Source organism: Limanda limanda, chromosome 21 (genome assembly GCF_963576545.1).
Source record: "Limanda limanda chromosome 21, fLimLim1.1, whole genome shotgun sequence".
Classification (NCBI taxonomy): domain Eukaryota; kingdom Metazoa; phylum Chordata; class Actinopteri; order Pleuronectiformes; family Pleuronectidae; genus Limanda; species Limanda limanda.
The window spans coordinates 15,005,871-15,022,892 of NC_083656.1; the positions used below are offsets into that span (position 1 = coordinate 15,005,871).

General features: G+C 42.2%; 1 protein-coding gene across 1 annotated transcript in view; it reads right to left on the reverse strand.

The window, feature by feature from the left end:
- shisa8b (shisa family member 8b) overlaps window positions 1-17,022 on the reverse strand; it is a 28,037-nt gene that overhangs the window by 10,737 nt on the left and 278 nt on the right. Inside the window, exons 1-2 of the mRNA XM_061094348.1 lie at window positions 16,660-17,022; window positions 3,672-3,796 (exon numbers count right to left, since the gene is read on the reverse strand). The exon at window positions 16,660-17,022 is cut by the window's right edge and continues 278 nt beyond it. Coding sequence (XP_060950331.1) covers window positions 3,672-3,796; window positions 16,660-17,022 — 488 coding nt within the window. The remainder of the gene's footprint in view (window positions 1-3,671; window positions 3,797-16,659) is intronic.

The window sequence follows — 17,022 nt, forward strand, 5'->3', positions numbered from 1 at the left end:
AGTGGCTGTCTGCAATATATGTTATGAACGGCAACTCCTCCATGTTAGTGGTTGGTGGGACATGGACCAAACCAAAAAAGTCAAGTACATGTTTAATACATTTTTCATTTCAGTTTGTTATCTGTATCTGTGATGTATGTAGAAGGGCTCATTTTCCCAGGACGTTCAGCTTTAGTTAGTTATTAGATGCTCTAAAGATGGGGTGACACATCATACAGACTCTATATATCAGGGATAATTGAGCTTTGTTCCCAGATGATTTCCCATGCTCTTTTTCTCATCCTCTTACTTCAGGCGCTGTGCCCACGGGCAAAGTTCACTCAGCAACTATGAGGCAAAATAATAAGGCTGCTGCTACCAGTGAGGCTCAGTTTCCCTACAAATGTACTGACTAGCATTTGCTCCAACTAGTGAACCTGTTGCCCCTTTTAAAGTGCCTATGATCATTGAAACACTCTGGATTGAGGCGTCCATCATGTACAGTGCGTCCCGTCAAGTGTGTGAATCTCTACGCGAGATAGATAGACGCTGCAGGCAGCCTCTCGTATCAAACACCCCCACCTTCATCGTACACACACCTCCTCCTGTGCACGTTCACATGTTTCCATGCAGGCCCACAGCAACGCATACTAATATACATGTACACCCACATGGACTAACAGCTGCTGTTTGTGGTACATTGTTCCTGCTTTGGTTCAACTGTGAACCAGGTTCTAATTTATTGTTTTTAGTTAACCTTGTCCACTGTTGTACTTTTGCTCTCAACCCTTTTCTCCAATTGTTATTGATGTTTTATTGACATTTTACATATTTCACTGTTTGATTGCAAACTTGCTTGTTATTACTTATGTGACTTTTCATCCTTTTACTTCTGTTGCTATTGTAGATCATTATTGCTTGTCATGACTTGTTTTCTATTTTATTTCCATGTGTCTCTCTGCCCGTGTGAATGTTATCTCAGGGCATTGCTGTACAAGAGCTTAATGCTTAGTCAATTTCCCTGAATGAGTCATATTATATGACAACAATCCTTATCCCAACCCTCGTCACACCTATGAGTGGCACACACTGTGGCTTGTAGAAAAGTGTGTCATCCAGGCTGGAGATGCATGGAAAATGTATGTAAAATAAGCACAAGCTGCCTGTAGGGTTTCAGCCTGCTTACATTAACATAATAATTAAATAGTGCGTGTGTGTGTTGCACCAGTATTGCACGTGCAACAATCATGTGTTCTACTTACAGATGAAGATCCCCCTGTTCACTCTCTCACACTCTGTCCTCTCCACTACCTAAAAATGCTCTGTACTTCTGCACTGCCACTACATTTCTCACCTGCTGATCTCACCGACCTGACAAAATTTCACAAAATTAATTCAGATTTTTTTCTATTGGTTCTTTCCCCTCTCTTTATTGAAGCATGTGGTCTTTCCTTTCGAGAGCAGGACTTTCACGTTTTCATGTTCAGATTTTGTAAAGCTTTCACCCAAAACCCTGCGCTTGCACTCAGTTCTACTCTGCTTGTGCTCGAATTGTTCGTTTACACTCCAGATTTCCTGCTCCAGCTTCAGCTCTTCGACATGAGCTCACACGGCTTTAGTGTGTGTGTGTGTGTGTGTGTGTGTGTGTGTGTGTGTGTGTGTGTATTGTCTGCCCTCTGACTTTCGGTAGAAGTAACCACCTGTATGGGACCATTAGAGAAGTAAAGCTAATGCGCCCACAAAGAGGGTGGGACAATTTAATTCGCCAACATTGCATCTGGCATTCTATTGGTTGTTATTTGTTATTTTTACAGACTAATTAAAATAATCCAAGTGCAGAAGAAATCAGAGAGGAGAGAAGGAAATCTGTCAGAATATCTGATAAAATATCAAGCAGCGACTATTTGATTGCAAGCTTTACAAAATCTGAAAGTAATATCAACAAGTCTTTAAAAAACAGATTTGTTGTTGGAAACATACTTGTCACAATGGCAGTGAGAATGAAATAAAAGTATCCTCCAGGTTGCAGATCACGAGACACTGATGCAACACCTCTCGCTGTGATGATGTGATTTTTAGAAATAACACAGCAACGCAAGCTCTATATATTAATCCCTGACACCTGCTCACAGGGCTCAGGCGATTATAGACGAAAGACGACTTGGAACAAACCCACGACTTGAGTGGCAGCGTAGTAGCGTACAGAGGCTGGGAAGCAGGACTGTGAGTGAAAGCTCGGGTGGTTGATTCTCTCGCTGAAACATCTGAGCAGAGAAATGAAAGGAGGGTCTCTCGGCTCCTTTATCTCTATGAAGGATGCAACTTTGAATAAGTATGAGTGTGAGATAAAATGTGTGAGTGTGTGTCTTTTACTCAATGTTTGTTGTGTTTGGGTTTTTTATTTCAAGTGTGGTGCACCTGAACTGAGAAGAGCAAGAAAGCTGGGGATTATTAGTGTCTGTTTGGCTTTACGTGCAAACCTCAGTGTTAATACATTTGTCATTTTTTTGGAAACTTGAATAATGACATTTTACAGCAATGAACAAACTGTTTTGTGTTTTTCACCTTCTTTCCTAAATTATTTTAATTTACTGTAAATATTATCCCTAAGTCATCTGAGCTCTGAGAACGTTACTTCTGTCTCAGTAGATGTGCCTTCTTTAATATTTTAACATTAAGGAGGTTGTGTTTTCATTGCTGTTTGTCTGTCTGTCTGTCTGTTAGCAGGATTACACAAATACTGCTGAAACAATGTTTTTGGGTAAACTTGGTGGATGGGTGATGTATGGGCAAATTAGAAGAACCAGTAAACTTCTGGAATGGATTTGACTAGGGGTCCAGTAATTACATTTTCTCTTTCTTTAACTTTGTGAGTTAAGGCAAAATATTTCAAAAGTCCTGATGAAAAAGAAGTCACAGACATGCACCTCAAAATAACACTAGCGACCCACATTTCCAATTTTCTCACTATTAAATGTATTAGTATTGTATTGTGTACGTCCTGTATAGTTACCCCACGCCACTGCACCAGATATGCAGGATTACACCTTTGGATAAATAACACAACTGCTCTCGTCTGTCATGAAAGTCAGAGTGTAATTTATTACGTGTGCGACCCTGCATGTGTTACTGCTCATTATGCAAATAGAAACAATGAAGAAAAAAAAGAAGATGCAAACTGGGCTGAAAAACAAATGCTGCATGGAAGCTGTTTGTTGAGCTGCTCTGTGCTTGTGTTTTATGTTTTTGTACAGACTGGGTTCATTTGCATGGAATAATGAGGCTCACTGACTCTCTCTGCACATAAAGATGTGTCGTAGGACCCGTTATTTATAGTGTGTTATTCTGACTTTACCTGTACCTGTGTGTGAACGTGTGTGTGGTCCTGGTATTCCTCATGTTGTGGGGACCTAAATCTTTTTACACGGTCACATTGTGGGGACTTGTTCTTATGGGGAAAAAGTTCCCATAACGTAACATTCATACACCATAACATATCATTTAGTTTTAAGGTGAAAACATGTTCTAAGGTAAATTAAGTTTAGGTTTGGTCAAGGTTAGATTTATAGTTTGGCATGTAGTAGCTAATGGTTAAGGTTAGAGTGCAGTCCCCAGGAAATCATCCTCTGAAGTCACAGAGACAAGGCTGTGTGCATGTGTGTCTTTGTGTCTTTGTGTCTTTCAGTACTCACCACTCCTGCTGCGCAGCATCCTGGCTGAGACTCCATTGGCTCTTCCTCCATTGGGTGAACTGGCCGTGGCGTTTTCCACCGAGCTCACTTCGCCCCCATGGTGCTTCAGAAGGTCGGTCAGTGTCCTGGATACGTACACGCACACAGGCAAACACACACACACACACACACACACACACACACACACACACACACACACACACACACACACACACACACACACACACACACACACACACACACACACACACACACACACACACACACACAGAGGTTGGTGTCTATTCATCAACCAGTTTAAGGACATTCTTTTAAAAACAACAGGTTGAGAACAGGTGTTTAACTGTAGGTTGATTGTACTGCAACAAAAAAAAAGATTGTTTTTAAAGTTTCTTATTATATTATCATATGTTCAAATTGCTATAAACAAAGACACACTGTCCTCATTAATCCCTTCAGTGAAATGAGAGTTAAAACTCTACAATGTGATGATAATAAAACCGAAACTCAAATACAAACTGAAAGAGAAAAAAAAAAGAAGTGGCCGAGCAAATGTAAAAGTGAATAAACAGTGATGAGATAAATTGTTAATGTTAGAGTAGCTGCACAGTCTGATTCTAAAACTCTATCAGTCAGTGAGTGAGTGAGACAAACATCATCTGTTACTCTCACAGATGTGTGTTGTGCATCCCCTGAGAGGGTTCTCCCCAACAGCTGGACACCCTACACACACACACGCACACAAACAAACACATACACACACAAACACACACAGGCGATCTATTTACATGACATCCTCTCGTCCCAGGGGAGGGTGTGTTCACCATGTGTGGAGGTGTGTGAATATGTGTACTTTTATTTTTTCCGTGACTGCTGTCTACCTGTGTGTTGATGTGTGGTTACATGTCAAATGTCAAAAGAGGTGGTTCTGTGTAATTCTACATCTGCCGCGTACGTTCTGTGTGTGTGTGTGTGTGTGTGTGTGTGTGTGTGTGTGTGTGTGTGTGTGTGTGTGTTTGTGTGAGTGTGTGTGTGTTTTGTGTTGACGGAGGTATCATCAGTCATATCCAAACCAAACCAAACAAACAAACTTCAATAATATCTGTTTTGTCCATAAACAGCTGCATACTTCTGTGTTTTTTCGAGCTTTCCTTCCTCAATGATGAAATTACTGCTGTATTACCCCAACCAGACAGCTTGGGTTAACAGTTGCATCGCCTCCATAATCAAATAAGCAACATCTGCTGAATCCTATACAGATTGTGACAATGAGCTGAAATGGGACGTTGATGATAAACGGGTATATCTATCTATCTATGATAAGTTTTAGAGCGGATTGGTCAAAGTTAAAAAGCTGTAGGTCAACAAAAATATGATCTGAAACACACATTTTCCAAAACATATCCACAAATAATAGAGAGACAATCTGAAGCTTATATCGATCATGAATGTGTTCCCCATCATAGGATATCATGTGTCATCAATAACGTTTCATGGGATGTCACAAAGATGCATTTGAAGTATTTCTGCATTCATCAGACATCACCTAAAGATAATGTAGCTCAAAAATACTTATAGTGGGATAAATTGACTGTATGCATATAGAACTTTTTTCCGTCTTATCAACCACGCAGTGTTTTGTTATGTCACACCTGTTGCGTTTATTTAGTCTCAAAATGTGCCCATAAAACCACGTCTGCAAAAGTCCAAAACACATATTTGCGAGGGAGCATTTCTACTCAGCAAGCACACGGAATTATGGATTATAGAGCGGAAAGGTGTATTCGTGAGTGAGCATTGAACTTTAAATCTACAAGTGCAGAAAAATATCAAAGAGAAAAGGGGTAAAAAGATCAGAGGCCTTGGAATGGACTGTTCCAAGTGACCAATGAAACTAGGGGTGCATCAGCAGCTGTCCCCGCCTCCAAAGTCTAAAAATTTAATCCGACGAGCAGGCAAGGGGAGGGCGAGTTTGCGTAACCTCTGCTGTGCACACGGAGTGTACTGTAAGTAGTTTGCCGCTCATGAATTTTGAGACTTAATTAACAACATACACACTATTCATACGCTGTTGGCACAGTCATCAAGGGCATTTGTGGGGTTCGGTAGATCGCCCAAGGACACTGGGGAATGCAGAATAAAAGAGTCGGGGATCAAAGCACCGATTGGTTAGTGGACGAGCCGCTTTACCTTTCTGACACACAGCCGCTATTCTCCCCCAGTTTCATGATAACGTCATAATGACATCATGGTTTGATCAAAAATTCAGCATTGCCTCATTGGTGTCTGTGTCGCCCCTCAGATTCTTTTCCTTATGCATTTTATTTCCCCCCACTCTATTTTATGGCCAACGTCCAATAAAAAGTGGCTCATGACCACATGTATTTTGCTCAGTGAATGGTTTAGGTGCTGAGTTTCAGTCAGCTGGATGTGACTGGAGGCTTTTTGGCTGCACAACATATGGACACGATTTCCTCCAATATGGTCATGATTCGACTCAGGGCTTGATGTGTGTGGACGCAGGAAATGCAAAGGACTGACAGCACCCTACACACATACACACACACACACACACACACACACACACACACAAACACACACACACACACACACACACACAAACACACACACACACACACACACACACACACACACACACACACACACACACACACGGATATGCAGGCATACTCATCACTTTGAATAAACACTTCCTCTATACTCCTGCATTTGCTGAATTTACACTGTTGATGGTATTCACTCCCTTGATCAATAATTCAAACACTAGTGCCTCTGTTCTGCTAATGAAGCTCATACGTTTAGCCCCCACTACCACACACACACTACCACACACACACTACCACACAAACACACACACACACACACACACACACACACGTGCATCTGGCTGAGGAGCCTCGATATGACTGACCCGACAGAACAACAGCCAGGGGCAACTTGTTCACAAGTAACCTGTCAAACCGAAAAGTGAATCCCTCTGGCCACTTCTCTCATCATCTCTATGAGTAGGTGTGATGATGTGTGTGAATAACAGGGTCACAGATGCCAAAAAGTGGACCTGACATTATGTTTTGGTGCCAGATATAATAAAGCTCCTTGTTTAATCAGCAACAAGTATCCCGTGTTTAAAAATGCGTCACGGTTGTTTTTACACGTGTGACCTTTTTATTTGACTTCCAGGAGTCACCTGAAAAAAGTAATTCACCCTAAAACATCACAACTCTGTGATGGTTTGTCTCTGATCCTAGTTTAGAGACGATTAAAGGCATCCTGGAAAATAAAGGAAATCACTAAATGATGTTTAAAAGGAGGGTAAACACCTAAAGGACATATTACAACAAAAGAATAAGACCCTCACATACTTAATGAGGTTTTGCTGTGTTGGATTTTCCATGAGAAACCCTGAAACTGCTTGAATTACGTGTCTGAGTTACTGTCTATTCGTGGGACCTGATTTTGGTAACAGAAAATTCGTATTCATTCATTCAAATCAATTCAGATCTTAATCATCTTATTGTGACTCCGTTTATACACACTGTGGGTGGCGTGTGTCTTAGTGAAATTGCGTGTAGGATCATGACGTCATGTTTCTCTTCTAAATATTCCCACCACACAACAAAACGCCTCCTTATCTGTCTCCGTCTTCTGCACAGATTTAAATCACTTTCTCTCGTCTTCCTCATCCCTCAGTTTTCCATTCTTCTCATTCCCTCTCTCTCTCTGCCCCCTCCTCACCTAAACGCAGCCCTAAATCTGTCTCTTTCTCTTCAAACCGTACTGTCTTCCTCTTCCTCTCCTCCGGTTTCTCTCTATCCCCCCCCGCTCCTCATCCCCTCTCTGACTCATTGCTGCGCGGCGCCTCGGGCCTCCACGCGCTCTCCTCTTGGCTCGCCGCTTAAACAACTTGCTGATTTGGACTTTTAATCTGCCACGAAAACTGCACCTGTCTGCGGGCTATGTCGTGTTTGTGGAGCGTTGGCTGAGTCTCACAGTTTCTGCGGATGTCTTTGAAAGAGTGAAGATGGCCGTGCAGCTGGTTAAAAGATTGAGACTCACAGGGTGCTGTGGACTGATAGAAAGACCATTGGCTTCTACAGGGGGATTCAAACAGATGCAAAAACCAATGCAAATTGACCAATTAAACATTTTTAACGAAGCAGTTGTATCACTTTAAAAGTGATTTAGAAGTTGTGCTTTGCCGCTGTATCTTGCCATCTAATTAGTTTAAACATAAAATATGGCTCTACCCACAATGCTCACACCCTGTCCTCTGTATTCTGCACAAACCTTCAAAAATGTGGCAAAAATAACTTGTAACTGATGTCACAAATTTAAAAGCAGGGGTGCCTGTGGCTCAGGAGGTATAGGAGTCGCCCGCTAACCAGAGGGTCAGTGGTTCGATGTTGAAAGACATTTCCCCAGACAGCTGTGGGAATGTTGTCAATCAGTGAAAACTTTTTTTTTCATAGATCATATTGAGAAATCACAGTATGCCGAATAAAACCTTCAACAAGAGTGAGGAAAAACTACCCCCCCAAAAAGGAGAGAGTCACATGTGAGGGATCCCTCTCCCAGGATGGACAGATGTGCAATAGATGGCGCCTGTAGCAGAGCACATCAACAAAATGAAAAATATTTCCAACATTCTAGAGATAGGACAGTGTCTAACATACATGGAGAGGTGTATGAGTGTTTAAAGATGTGTGATCGAGAAAGTGCTGCATGTAGATGCACTGTGTGAATGTGTGTGATTTGCTGAATGGGGAAAACTGAGTGATCATCAAGACTAGAAAAACTCTAAATAAATGAGAGATTTACAAAATTCAGAGCCAACGGTCCCATCATTCCAACAGTTGCCAGATTTTGAAATCACAACCGTGTGTTATCTAATTTGGATTGTTAGATGCACATAGCTTTAAAGTACTTTTGGTATATAAAGTTAGGGACGCTAAGTTATTTCTGAAACACTCTTTTTTATCTCATTTGTTGAAATCATCTTGAAAGTTGGAGAAAGTAGTTCATGGGTGTCGGCTACATTTTTAAATCAAAGTGTAACCTGCCTATAATAGCTTTTCTAGAATTACCAACCCTGGCTTTAAGAATTAACACAAATTCAACCATTTCTCACACTGAAATGTTATACAGCGACACGTCCCTGTATAACATTTCTCCATCCCACGCTATGAGCTGGCCCACTTCCACTCGCCCTTGTTGCCCTGAATCAACTTCCTCAGGCTGTGTCCACTCGGAGACTTAGTTCCTTTAAAAAAAAAAAGTAAGCTTTTGTTTTCCTCTGATAAATTGGGCTGCAATGCTCAACAATTCCTGCTCGATGTGACAGACTACAAAACAACAGAGACCTTATGGGATGTGCGGTCCGTGTATATATAACCTACCTTCAGGTTATGTCTCTTCTGGCTCTGTGCTACGTGTTGCGTAACAGCGATGTGACCATGCTCCCACGCGACTTTACATCCACATTGAGATGAGACTCTGCTAATGTCCTATAACAATCAATTCCTCAGATTATTCAGAACAGGTTGCACTCTTGGTGATTAGTTTACAAATAATATTACAGCCGCTCTTCAAAGAGGAGGAGACCTGTCTGCCCCTGTGTTGAGTGACTCTATCGATTGGACTAATGTAAAGCGTCCTAAGTCCTGCATATATGTTCAGGACTTACCCAACACTAAATGTTTTCAGCACATGCTCGTGTCCTGTTGATGCATTAATGTACATATTATTGATCCGGCTGCTACGTGCTCCCCTGAGTCAGGTTGACGGAAACTTTTCTTATTTTCTTATTAGACGTCCTTAATAATATAAGTTATAACTTATTGTTTCTTAATGTATATATTTCTTTCTGTATATATTGTTGTTTTGTTTTATGTGCAGTGCACCAACCACACCATGGCAATTTCCAATATATGCAAATATATTTGTGGCAATAAAAATAATTCTGATTCTGATTCTGATTCTTACACACTGTGCTATTTTAGTCCGACAAATTTGGAGGTTGGCCGTTCACACCTACACATATGTGAGTGCCCCCTGTCTTGAGTGCAGTGATTAAAGTGTGCATGACAAACAGGATTTCAGTTTTCGAGTCGCCTGCACAGATACTGTGTGTGTGTGTGTTTGTGTTATTGTTGTGCAGTTCACAGGAGTGTTTGTGGGTTTATGCTACAGAGGCCAACATGTGCCGTTTCCCTCGGGCTCAGCGGTCGCCATATGTCACTTATCTTTTTTCCATCCACATTGAAAATATAAGTAATGTGCTTCTATAATGATGAGCTATTATCCTGTAGGTTTCTGGGTTATTATTCAACTATTAAGAAACGTTTGAGCAGTTTTGTTTTGGTGCTAACAAGCTTGAAGTTTTCCTTTCGGTCCCAGAGGCTTGCGAGTCCTTTATTTTCCTTGAAAATGGAAGTGATGCAGTCCTTTGCCTAAAGTTTTCAAGCAGCCTAAATAGTTTTCTCAGTTGGTTTAAGCTGGTTTTTTAGGCCCAATTGAAGCTGAAGACAGATGGCCCATTAGAAGTTTGGAAAAAGGATGAAAAGGAGCTACTGGGGCCGACTGGCTGCGAGTCTGCTGGTCTCATGCATTTCACTTTTGGCTGATATGGGCTTGACTCTCCTGCGAAAAAACTTCATCTCGAAACAAACTATTTCCAGCTGCCTTCAAATGTCAAATGTCCGCTTCAAGGTATGAAAGATAAAAAGAGAAGCTGTCAATCTTTTAACTTTTCCGATGTCAACCGTTTGATCTTTACGCTGATGAGCAGAGCGTGTACAAAGACAAACATAAAAAACAACACACAGCCAAACCCCCGAGTCAGTGGGTGCTGACCCACATTTGAGTGTGTGAGGGCCCGGCGCCGCCCGGCACCACCGAGGTGGAGAGAGGAAGGTGGAGCAGCTGGAGGGAGACAACTGTCACATCTGACTCAGCAAATCCGTCAACTTATATGTCCTTTCACTTTGAGAGTATCTGAGGCAAGTGGTGCAGGCACATACATGTGTGGGCTCTTTAGCACATCCACTTGTAAGCATACATGCATTCAGCCAGGCTCTCTCTCTCTCTCACACACACACACACACACACACACACACACACACACACACACACACACACACACACACACACACACACACACACACACACACACACACACACACGCTGGTGAGAGGTGAGAGGTGATAGGCAGTGACAGCTCGACCCTGGAGGTAATCAGGAGGCAGGGGGAGACGGAGGGGAGCTGGGAAAGTTGAACTTTGAGGGAAATTCGTTTTTTTTTTCAGCTTCGTAGTGGAGAAGCATTTTTCTCACATGGCAGGTTGTTATGGCTCACGCTGGTCTGACTTGCTACGTGTCTGCGGTGTCTTTTAGGGACAACAGAGTGGGGGAGCTCATAGGAGAAAAACAGGGTTCTGAGATATGTTGGGTGGATGATAAGGTATGTTGATGTAGACATACAGTGTGTTAATTGTATCCACTATAGACTGTTTATGAAAATCTTCTTATCATAACGATGTATGTCCAAGTGTTCTTTTTTCCATTAAGGTTTCATTTCGCATCCTGCACACTACAGCAGGGCTGTTGAGGCCTGCTGTAGTGTGCAGGACTAGTCAGGTAAGTTTCGATGATATTACTGGGGAAAATATATGAGCATGCTGATTGAGGATTGTTCATCTGTTCATCTAGCCTATTTCCATTCATTTATCCATCAATTGTAAAATATTTTCCCAGACGATTCCAATTGTTTGGCTAACTTTTTATATCTCTGGCATTGCATTAGTGTTTTTTTACAAACTTTGTTCTCATCTTATTCTACAGAACAATGCCACGTGCACTATCTCATGTGTGGAGACATTTCACCTCATCCAATGTAGAAGGAAAGGCTGTGTACATTTGCAAATACTGTGCAAAGACCTATGTTAAGAATGACACAACGATGCAGAAGCATATAGTCAAGTGCCCAAAGTTTCCTCAGGGCTCAAATCAGCCTATGGCAAAACAAAATGTTTATATTTATGTCTGTATATGACAAGGTAAATACAGTTAGTATAAATTACCCACAACATTTCCAGTTTATTCCTGTTAATTCCTGTTAATTCCTGTATATTCCTGTATATTCCTGTATATTCCTATTAATTCCCATGGAAAGTTTCCAACTTTGAATATTCCTGGAATTTTGCAACCCTAAGTACAAGACAACGTTACTCTTCACACACTATATTGTTCTACACACCTGCTTATCCACCTCCGGTTAGTGTTCAACATCCACAAAAATCTCATTAACGCAGACCCCTGTTATTTCTCCTCCCTCTGAGAACAATCTTATTCACCGTGTTAATTGTAATTTGCAGAATCAAAGCGCCGGCTGCCGTAATGGAGGAAGCCTCTAATGATGTCTTGTGAACTTGTATATCTGCAGGCCTGGGAGCTGATTAAAATCTAAGAAAACTATTTATCAGAGACTTAATCACTTTCTAACAAGTCATTAACTCTGTGCTCATAAATGTATGTCATTATAAAGTGGGTTTCAAATAAGTCGTCAAGATAGTTTAAAGAGCTGCCAAGTCAAAGTGAGTTTGAATAAACTAGTTCGGTGTCCGTTCTTGGGATGGACTGTTCTCCTGTCCTGTGTTGATGCTCTGGAGTGAAGTTAGAGAACTCTGTGTTCATCCTACCTGGTTTATCTTCACTGATGATTTTAAAGTCAGTGTTTTCCATAAAATGAAATATAATGTGTTTTATTACTGTTTATGTGTGTGGTTAATATATAAGTTTGAATGAGTGACTTCATATGTTAGATGTCGGTGGATTCAGAGGTCCGTTAAACAAGCCCACGTGATCTTCAGACCCAAGATCACTTTTCAAAATAAAAGCTCTCTATTCAGTTCGATAAAAAGCATTGCAGCAACACTCACAGTTGCTTTGATTTATACATTTTTGTTGATTAATAAAGCCTGATCAAGGAAGACAAATAAATGAAATGGGGGAGGAAGTATCCAGTGCAAATGTAGGTTTGGACAGCTCAACAACATTGCACCAGTTGCTCAAAAAGCCCCAAACTGTCCTGACAAATCAGATCAGCCGACCAAAAATGTCCTTGAAATATTGACCATGACATCGTCCTGGAGACATCATGATGTGTTTGTTAGTGTTTGGACTTGTCTTACTTATGGGGACCAGAGCAAGTCCCCATAACATAAGTGTTTAAATATCAAAGTGAGGTTGTGTGACAAGTGTTTGGCAAGTGGTAGTTATGGTAAAGGTCAGACACAGTCATTGTAAGTCTGTGTGCGTGTTTGAGGTTGAAATGGAAAAGTGATCCCGCGGCGTCACACTCAATATATGTATTCCCCACCCAGTATTGAGTATTGCTTATGTGTCTGCCTTAAATCAGGGCAGAGCAGTCCAACCCTTTAAATGACAGTGCCCTTCATTACATAACATGAGTGCTGCACAGCCCAAACACACACTCACACACACACACTCACACACACACACACACACTCTGGAGACAGACAACATGCACACACAATCAAACCTATAGACCCATCTGCATGTAGGGTTGATGCCACGTGGAAACCTCGTATCTCCAGAAAGTAGAAAAAAGTTCTTGGTGCCATCTTAAAGTTAAATAAATTTGATTTGATTTGTGTCTGATCAGATTTCATTAACTATTCAAAGTTCATCAATTTGATTTAATATCTGACTATTTTTGTATGTGTTTGTCTATGACCTCCACCAAGGAAGAGGGATGGGGCATGACCCAAGGATCAGAGGGCGGATCCAGGGTTTTTATTTAAATATTGCAAGATGGCCATTTCGTGGACAGAACATTCGTGGATCTTAATGAAAAAATCATATATATATCACACATATACAGGAATGATATAAGTTTAAAATTTGGTGCAGTTCCAAATATAAAAGGGCCGGCTGTGACTGATGGGGTAGAGGTTATCCTCCAACCAGAAGTTCAGCAGCTCGAACCCTATATAGAATCCTCATAGATGCTTAATGCACTAATTACAATTTAAGTCATTTACGATAAAGCGTTAGCTAAATGACATGTGATGTAATGTTATAAAAACTGGATGTATAGAAAATGTAAAGGTTCAGATGGGAACAGATTTGGTGGAGGTGGGGACTCTACTCAGTGACGCTCTGGGTGGAGATACAAGTTTTCCTCATTGACAGAAGCTGGACTGCCTGGGCACACAGATTTCCCAAACACACACTCTTGCATGAATGCACTGCGTACAGACACACACAAGCATGGTGTGTTTGAACCATGTGACCTCTGCACCCAACACGTTGGTCCTCGGCCCCCCCACGCTCAAGTTAGCTGGACGTTGCGCCTCCTGGCTATCCTGACCTCTCACTGTGGGGATCTGAGGCCTTCTCACGCAACCTTAAAGTACCACTATCATTCTTGTTGTTAATTGAACTATAAATCACTGCAAGTGTGTGCCTTTGTGTATTTGTGAGTGCGTTTGTGTGTGTGTGTATAAATAGTGAAGGTCATTGGGGTTTGTTTACTCTCTCTGTGTAGAGCCAGCCCCTCTCCAGCCGGGACCTTTCATTAGACGTGACACATATGACCTAAGGCGGCGCTCTCCATTTCTTTTTGTTGGCTAAAGATTAGTTCAGCATGCAAAAACACTGAACCTGGTGTGGTTGGAAGACACGGAGATGGAGGTGTGTGTGTGTGTGTGTGTGTATGTTTGTGCAAGTGGGAGAACGGTAATCTGATAGAAGGATCACTCTGAATTTTAAGTTTCAAAGCTGATTTGGGAAAACTGGTGGGATTTCAGAGTGTTAATCACCCTCTGCTTGCAGGATTTTGAGGGGGAAAAGTGAGCGGGAAGGAAAGAAAGAAAGAAATGGTCCCTGCAAGAGATTGATATGTGCAGTGGCATGAGAGCAAAGTGCAAATGTTGCCTTATGCACTTTGCCACTTTAACGTCCAACTCCGGAGCAGGTGAGTGTCTGCACACATCTGTGTATTTCACCTTGTGAAGCGCAGTACATGACGTCTTAGTCGCACGTTCACTTTTGGACCAGGGATTTATGTCAGCAGGCTAATAACTCGACGAGCGTGCAGGCAGAGCAGTCCAGAAACGGTAAAGCTATAATCGTGGTGAAATTTCTTTAATCTCAAGGAGGAGCGGTAATCTTGTGGAGATGGGCTCACAGAGGGGGGGTGTTTATACTGAGGGAGTGTTTCTATTTCAGTGAGGTGCTACCCTGCAGGAAATATTAATCCTGGCTGTGTGTGATCCGCCGAAATGTGGTTTGCCGCTCAGGTTAATGGGGAGACGCCCAAGCTGAGCTGCTGGTCAACGGAGAGGATTGACGTGGGTGTGTGTGTGTGTGTGTGTGTGTGTGTGTGTGTGTGTGTGTGTGTGTGTCCACCTTCTTAATTAAAATACAAAAGAAACGGAAAAGAAAAGTTAAAGCAAAATGAGGAGAGAATGAGAGTAAATGAGAGGGTAGAGCTGGGAGTTGAAGCACAGCTTGGGAAAAAACGATGGGGTTGACTAATGATGTGAGTAGTTGACACCGGCCCCTTGTTTCTGCTCTTTGGCCCCAAGAGGAAGGGAAGAGGAGGGGATGAAAGGAAAGAGGAAGGCTGCAAGGGGATGGAGAGAAGGAAAGTAGAAAGAGGGAATGCCTGGGGTGGCATGGAGGGAGAGGAATTTGAGGAGAAGGTTTGTGACAAAGGAACTCGGCACGCGAAGAAACGGTGATCCTTGGAAGGAAACAAGATCAGAAACAAGAAGCTCGGAGAGATAAGAGGAGTGAGATGGAGATAGAGAAGAGAAGGAGGAGAGGCAGCGAGCGAGGGTTAGATCGTTTGGGATGAAAGCGGGGGGGGATTTGAGCCCATGCTGTGCCCTGTTTGCTTTAATGATTTCCTGAGGCGAACAGATTGAACCCTGGGTTACATATTGGACACATATCTGGAGAGCGTGAGATGTCTTCTCTATTCAATGTTGTGCTTTCATGAAAGTGGGAAATAATTTGTTTTCTTATCTAATGGTGAGAAAATTGGTTAGAAGCCCTGCTTATTAATTATTAGACGTTCAGTCCAAAAGTGTTAGAAGTCAAATAATTCTTAAGTTCTCTAGGCATTTACTCCAAACCTTCTGCAGCAAAGAATTTAATAGATTTTTCATTTTTTTCCACATTTTGTAGGTTTATTTCAAATATAAGTCATGCTTACAAGCAAAGCCAATGGTACACAAGGGGTGGAATACAAAATTATATTAAAAAAAAAAAAGAAAAAGAAAGAGGAGAAACAAAGAAACAAGCAACAAAAAGAACAAAACAAAGTGAAAAATGCAAAATTAGAAACATGTTAAAAAAATAATGAGCAAAAACAAAATAATGACTCGATGTGTAAATGGATGTACACACATGAGCTGTATAGGTTCAGTCCCATTCACACATTGGCAGATTCACAGCATCTTGAAATATAATTTGAGGTTCAGATTCTCTTTCAAACCAGTTTGGAATGACCTGGTCCAACTCGGTCATGTTGTAGAAGGATAAGAGATTAATTGTACGCGTGCAAGCAAACACACACACATGCACACACATGTTAGTAGGTGGACAAATCCACATTCACGAGCTGGATGTTGTTAATTCCAAGCTGGCAGGTTATGTGTTCACATGCATTTACACCAAACGACACCTTGAGAATCGTTGGTCTCTTGTCCTTGAATTTCCAACATCCCGGCAAACACATGCATGCAAATACACACACGTACGTGCAATCACAAACACACACAGATCTAAATGCATCCATGATACACACTCACACAAACTTTTAACCACTTCTTTGCTTATATCCACACTGTGTGAGAAACACTGTCAACATACTGACACACACACAAACACACACACACCTGGACACACACTCACACCTGTCTTCCAAACTGCTCCTCACCTGGAGTTGAGGTCAGCATGTTGCGCCCCTGCTCCGCCTCCGCTCACACCGCGGCTCTTCTCCAGGCCCAGTTTGGTGAAGATGCCCACCAGCACCATGATGGCCACCACTCCACAGATGATGTAGACGATGAGGTGCGTGCGGTCCCGGTCCTGGTCCTCCTGGCCCTCGGTGATGGTGGCCACGGGCTTACCGGTGTTGGCCCAGATGGGCGTGTCGTAGTTGGAGCAGATTCTCTGGTCCAGCCGCTGCTGGCGGAACTGGCAGCAGAAGCGGTAGAAGCAGGTCCCGCAGCAGTAGAGGAAGACGCCGGCGTTGCAGTTGAACGGCGGGTCCCACTGGCCCATCACGTCGTAGTAGCCC